Source organism: Juglans microcarpa x Juglans regia, chromosome 3D, assembly GCF_004785595.1.
Source record: "Juglans microcarpa x Juglans regia isolate MS1-56 chromosome 3D, Jm3101_v1.0, whole genome shotgun sequence".
NCBI classification, from domain to species: Eukaryota; Viridiplantae; Streptophyta; class Magnoliopsida; order Fagales; family Juglandaceae; genus Juglans; species Juglans microcarpa x Juglans regia.
The window spans coordinates 29,234,138-29,240,706 of NC_054598.1; the positions used below are offsets into that span (position 1 = coordinate 29,234,138).

At 37.5% G+C, this 6,569-nt stretch overlaps 1 protein-coding gene across 2 annotated transcripts; it reads right to left on the reverse strand.

Moving 5' to 3' along the window:
- Nucleotides 1-507: 507 nt before the first annotated feature.
- LOC121255622 (CDPK-related kinase 3-like) lies at nucleotides 508-6,191 on the reverse strand. 2 transcript variants are annotated; one of them, XM_041156026.1, is made up of 11 exons: nucleotides 5,498-6,191; nucleotides 3,986-4,116; nucleotides 3,772-3,813; nucleotides 3,537-3,645; nucleotides 3,308-3,386; nucleotides 2,566-2,862; nucleotides 2,291-2,400; nucleotides 1,983-2,087; nucleotides 1,716-1,778; nucleotides 1,122-1,289; nucleotides 508-880 (listed from the first exon to the last, which is right to left on the reverse strand). In XM_041156026.1, the coding sequence occupies exons 1-11, from the start codon at nucleotides 6,026-6,028 to the stop codon at nucleotides 752-754; spliced, it is 1,764 nt and encodes a 587-aa protein (XP_041011960.1). In that variant the 5' UTR covers nucleotides 6,029-6,191; the 3' UTR covers nucleotides 508-751. The 2 variants fall into 2 exon arrangements, with proteins under 2 accessions (XP_041011960.1, XP_041011961.1); XM_041156027.1 differs by having other exon boundaries at nucleotides 3,986-4,158; nucleotides 5,498-5,630.
- Nucleotides 6,192-6,569: the final 378 nt, after the last annotated feature.

Below are 6,569 nucleotides of genomic sequence, written 5' to 3' on the forward strand. Positions count from 1 at the left end.
CGTGAGAGTGATTCTTCGAGATGAGATTGGCAAGTTGCTCTTTACAACTAGCATACCCGAGCATGAGATCATTGATCTTATAGAAGTTAAACTCATAGCTTTGGTAAGGGGTCTAAAATTATGTTTTCCATTGGGCAATTGTATGGCAAAATATTATTGGCATATCTACATGACTTAGTGGTTTGGTAGAACTCTTTTTCTAAGGTTGTTTCACATATCATTGAGCGTGATGCCCTAGTGTAGTTATTTTCTGATGAATGAAGTTGTTTGCTTTGTTATCTAAAAAAAAAAGCAAAAATAAAAAAATAAAGTTAAGATAAAAAAAAATACTAACCCATGTGGACTATTTTAATATTTATCTCTCTACGTCACTAAATCGAAGAGTTGGTATGTTTATTATCTTGGTGAAAGCATTCTCAAGCTTGTTTCACAGTATAATCTGATATTTGATCAAAGAGCAGATAATTCATTATGGGAGTATAAATGAATGAATATATCAATGTCGACTATCTCAATCTTTATCGCCTCAAGAATCTCAATAGTAGATACTGTTTGCACAATATGTTTACAAAAGGTATACAACCAACCATCTTGGCCTTGCTGAAAGACAGACATTTTTTACTCAAAGTATCACTCAATTTCAACCCCCCTTCCAAGATATTCATCTTTACAATATTTTTCGCCAACTGGGGGGGGGGGGGGGGGGGGGGGGGGGGGCACAGTTTCTGCTCAAAATTCTTTGTATATGCTATCAGTGTCTTGTGTTGCGCAATGTCACACCGTGTAAAAATTTGGTGTATCCAAGGAAGCTGAGTTTTCCATCGGAGTTTCTGATCCAATCCTTGAGTAAAGATAATGCTTGGGAACCCAAATTCAGTTCCTGCATAAATATCTTGATAAGTTATGTGATTGTAAATGAAATCACTTAAATGAGATGCCAGAACCATTGAATTTATTAGATAACGATTCCTAGTTCTCAGTTTGGGGCATTCAGACCCCTCCCAATTTTATTCCTAGTTTGTAAAGAGTGGGGGAGGGTCTGGCTATTTTTTCTCTTAGGTTTTGTCAGGCAAGCTGCTGTATCATTATATCGACTTTCTTATAAGGTTGAGTGTCCATACCCGTGCCAGTTCCTCAACTGAAATCACCCGATTTCCTTCCTGTTCAAAGTATTCAAAAGCTGTATTTGCAATATCCTCCCATCCTTCAAGAGCCTCAAGCTGATACGGATTGATTGCAGCGGCACAAAACTCTTCAAAGTCCATTTGTTTATAAGAGAGCGGTTCCATCTTAAATTAGCCAATAATACAGTTAGCATAAGATATTACATGAAAAACATTCACATCTACAAACCAAAAGAGAGAGTATAAACAGTTCTGACATCCATTGAATCCATGTTACATTGAAGGCTATCTTTGTCAACATAAAACTCAAGCTAGCAATGGAAGAAGTAAAATGAACAGCTAATGCGGGAAGAGATAGAATTGTTTTCCAAGGCACCAGGCTGGCTATGCATATCTAACCCATCTCAAATTATGCTAGCACTCGCCAGCATCGCATCATGCAAAAACTAATAGGGCATTTTACGCTAGCAGTACAAACTTAATAAGGAAAACCATCATATATGGAAAAACAATAAAGCTGAAATATGTAATCACATATTCCTTGTGTTAATGTGATTGTATATTTGTCCTGCAATTAGCATAATGTCTTACCACATTTAAGATCTCCGGAACCCTAGACTCCCTCATGGCATCGGTGGAATTTCTCGTGAGAGCCTGCACTTTTTCCACAAAAAATAGAAATGTGAGGATGAAAACAAGAACAATAACATATACAGATAAAATTATACAACATGACTGACAATGAATTCATTGAACCAAAAGCTATATCACAACATATTACCATATCAAGAAATCTTACGTTCAGAAGGTTTCTTAAATGTCATAAAGGAATTGAAGTATAAGGAAACACCCACTAACCGCTCTAAAATTACTGATAGAGACGCATCCATTTCTTGGTTCCAAAAGCTTGAACTGAGCTTTAAGGTACACGAGCTCATCTTCTCTTATAGCTTTTGAGAGAGCCTGCAATTATTACAAAAAAAAAAAACAAAAAAAAAAAAAGATATATGAGAGGACCAGAATAAAGAAAAGTTAATATTTATTTATAAAGTTTTTTTCTTTCTTTGTGTGTGTGGATGTGTGCGTTGAGGGGTGGGGGCAAGGAAGAAACCGATTTCCATAAACAAATGGTATGCGTTTCATCAATATTACTAAATGGCAACTACCTTTAATGCTGCGCGTCTGAAAGGTGTAGCACGAACATATGACTTAACTAACTTGTAGATTAAAATATCAAGAGGCACCGCTCTGTTTTCATCACGTAGCCATGGATGAGCTGCAAATATAGAGTACATCATTATTTTCCATCAACAAGAAATAACTATCTGGGAAAACTTAAACAAATCATAGGAACACAAAAGTTATTCTGAGAGAGAGAGAAAGCGAGCTAAAGATTTTAACATTGACAGTTAAATTAAGGACATCTTCAATATATATTTACTTAGAGCTTGAGCAGCAGTCATTCTTTTCCTATGGTCCTTGTTCAGAAGCCTCTTAACAAAATCTTTAGCTTCTGGCGAAACCGCAGGCCAAGGTGAATCATCAAAGTTAGGATCAGCCCTTAGGACAGAACGAAAGATTCCAGATTCAGTTCGTGCCCAGAAAGGTCTGCTTCCACATAACAATATATACGTTATGACGCCAATACTCCATAAATCTGCTTCAACATTGTATGATCTATGAAGCACTTCAGGTGCAACATAGTATGCACTGCCAACAATGTCATTGAGACGTTGATCTGCACATGCACAAGAACTAGATATTCTGTGAAAACAATGTGAGCATGATACAAGGCAAACAATTATCAAATGACAGTAGAGAGAAAAGGGAAAATTTGCAAAAAAAGTATTGAAAGCTAAGAGACAACCATAAATATTCTTGACAGAAAAATCTAATGTGTATAAAAATTTATTTAGTTAAATGCAATGAAATAATTGCAAAAATAAGATTATGAGATGAATCCCCACAACATAGGCTCCATTTGAGTGACAAGAAAAGGAACTGTTTGAGAAGGCTTGAACCTCTTATTTAACCAACGAAGAGCAAGTATATAAAATGCAAAGATGTGAAAACAGAATAATTAGGACAACTGGTTTATATTTACATCATAGTAGTTCTTACTATGGTTTTATCCATCAGACCAAAAAATGAAAAATGTAGTATTAAGGATATGCGACTGTTACCTGGCCTAATAAAATCAGATAGACCAAAATCAATAACCTTCATTGGAGAATCCTCATCTCTGGTGACGAAAAGAAAATTCTGCTAGCAGTAAGCACATACAGAGTTATCACTGGAATTTGGAATAATAAATAAAAACACAAAAGGACATGCACATGCAAGGGTACAACCAATACATTTCAATTGAAAGAAAAGCAATGTATTTGTTCTAATTGATTGCCAATACCATACCTCTGGCTTTAGATCACGATGCACAACACCTTGCAGATGACAAAAGGCCATCACATTCAAGATTTGCACGATAATTTTTTTAGCATCTTCCTCCGTGTATCTTCCACCTCTACGTTAAAGAAGGCTTCATGAGGAATACCATAAACAAAAACATAGAAAACTAAAGCAGACGTATTCGCCATGATTAGGACAAACACCTTTTTGAACAAAAGAAAATGAAGTTGTCCATTTTTACCTTGACAGAATTCTGTCCAGTAGTTCTCCACCCTGGCACAATCTGGCAGGGAAAAGAAAATCTAAATGCTTAGAACAAACTTCTAAGATCGACAATACAAATAATATGCCTAGACTAAACCATCTAGATATTCTTCAAATCGACCAGAAAGCGAATTGTTGTCTCCAAGAAATAAGTCTTCTTATTTTAAGAACTTCAATGAGGGTATACATACTCCATAACCACGTAGACGTTGTTTGTGTCCTCGAAGGCATCATGAAATTTGACCAGATTGTTATGCCCAGATAATGCTTTTAAAATTTTCACCTCCCTGCGAACATCTTCAATTGCTATTGCCGTCGTCATCTGGCCCATAACAGTCTGTTAGTTACCAAAGCCCAGCGAAACCTGGAGGCTTATAAATCAATTAATTTTCATGATGCAGTAAATTGTGATACGATTTTGTCTCAACTACAAAAGCACAATTTTTTTTTTTTTTTTTTGACAAGTAACTACAAAAGCACAATTATAAGAATAACCAGAAAGTTAAAGAGAAAAGGCAAATTGTGAGTTGATTTTACACTTGACTCAAAAGTAAGAAAAAGCATCCACGACCACCCCCAGGCCCCAGCACATGAAGTTGATATCAATAAGTTCCTTCTAGCTAAAAATATTTATTTTGAGCACTGCCCCGTTACAATTAAGAACCTAGAGTCTTAACTAAACTCTACTGAAAAGTGAGTCAATGAAGCAACTCAAATCAGTCTCTTTTCCACCAAATCTTCCACAAAAGATCCAGAGACTAAATGCTATGGAATTCTATATAATTTTCATCCCACAGTCATTGCAGAGGGTATATAGTTACTGACACTAAGATCAGCACCCTTAATTTAAACTGAGCTCTTAAAATTCCCTGCTTCCAAGACTAAAAACGTCCAACTTGAGTTATACTGGTCTTGCCATCGGTCTAAAGGAGTCATGATTATCTTCCAAGTTTGTTGAGGATGCGCCTTTAGGAAGTGCAACCATGTGTGCACCGCTTTCTTATTTTGAGCCAGTCAAATGTCTGATTTGTTTTGTCACTGACCATAAAGAAGGAAATGAAGCTTCGGTCAATCAACTCATTCGTAAAATACTTGTTCAAAGGTAGAGCATTTCTGACGGTTCAATCATTCTCAGCTCATCCCCTCCACTACCTAAAATCAACTTCCTTCGCTTATCTTAGCATTTTTTACTTTACCCAATCCGGTACAAAGACCAAATCATTTAAAAAGATCTCTACACCACAAACGGCAACTTCGATCCAAAAACCGAACCATATTTATTTTTCACCCTGTGAAAGTTAACCAAAAAGTGTAACTTGTTGCCCAGATAGTTCATGTTTCCTCTCACCGAATCCACTTCCCTCTGCAATGATTCATAAGAAGGGATGGGTAAACGACGTTCAGAGCACCCAAATCTTTTCGAGATATACGATTACGAACTAGAGGCGCTTAATTAATTAACTGAATACCACCTCAACCTTCATTTCTTCTGTCTTGTCTTCAAATCTCAAATCCAGTCTCAACACAACTTTTACTGTTGTCGCTAAACCTTTACATCCCGACTTCACACTAAACTCAAAGAAATTTAATAAAAACTAACTTATATTACTAATTTACTAAAAACTGACTTCAACCAAGTTAAAAAGTCAATACGGATGGCAAAAAACACAACATATATACATACACAACAAACCAACACACACCTTAGCTTTAGATACGATTTTCACAGCAACAGCCTGTCCTTTAAGCTCTCCTTTCTTTCCTTTTGCCCAACAAGTATGTCCAAAATGCCCTCGCCCCACCTCCTTACCCAGTTCGTACTTCGCCCCAAAGTTCTTCGCGTACCCGAAGCTCTTATCGAGCCTTCTCTCTCTTTCCCCATCTCCCCCTTCCTCCGGTATTGGCGTGGGACCGTCCACAGGCTTCGACGGGCCTCGCCGCCTCAGAATCGCCGCCATGATCGGCTTAGCCGGCGAAGGAGGGGGGAGAGGCCATCTGAACTTTCTTCCCGGCGTTCTCGCAGGGGATGGGGCCACTCCCGCTGGGAGAGGACTCTGGAAGGGACTGGCAGAGAAGGAGTGCGCCGGCGTCGGCTTCCCGGAGCGAGCATCCCCGGATTCGGAGTTTCCGGATGGTGATGGCAAGCTCTCTCGAGTCCCGGCAGAACGATCGCGGGCGCTGGTGGTAACGTCGGTGTTGACGACGGAGACATTCTTGCTACAGCAATGGCCCATCGTTGATCTCAGGGTTTTAGAGTTTTTACGAGAAGTCAAAGATCCTGACGGTGAACAGAGGTAGCCGGAGTATTCAGAAGTCTTCACAGGCGAGCGAGAGAGAGAGAGAGCGAGCGAGCGAAAGGGAGGAGAAACGGTGTTGAAAAGTCGAAAATGGAGCTATAAAATTTATAAAGCATTATTTGAAAGTTGGAGAGTGAAGTTAATTCGACCGGTAGCTCTCGGCATTTATGAGTGAAAGCCATTTCAATTTGTGGTTCTTTCTTAGGTTGGTAATATAATATTAATAACAACAATAATAAGACATAGTTAATTATATTTATAAATAAATATATAGAGACACACTTCTTAATTTTTATAGTATTATTATCGTAATACTTAATTCAATTTTAAATATATATTTTTTAAATATATATTAATGTTGCTCAATAAAAAAAATTATAATTGTTATCTTGGTAATTTAATTCAAATCAATCCTAATTATGGTTTTTTTTTATATATATTTATAGCCAGGGTGGGTAACCCCGTTTGGATAGTGAGA

Bases quoted from the DNA above. Each gene is read 5' to 3' on its own strand.
- LOC121255622 (XM_041156026.1), bottom strand. From the start codon at position 6,028: ATGGGCCATTGCTGTAGCAAGAATGTCTCCGTCGTCAACACCGACGTT. The intron at 4,117-5,497 runs GTGTGTGTTGGT...GTTATGGGCCAG, and splicing joins AAATCGTATCTAAAGCTAAG to ATGACGACGGCAATAGCAAT. The intron at 881-1,121 runs GTATGGACACTC...ATATTTATGCAG, and splicing joins CAGTTGAGGAACTGGCACGG to GAACTGAATTTGGGTTCCCA.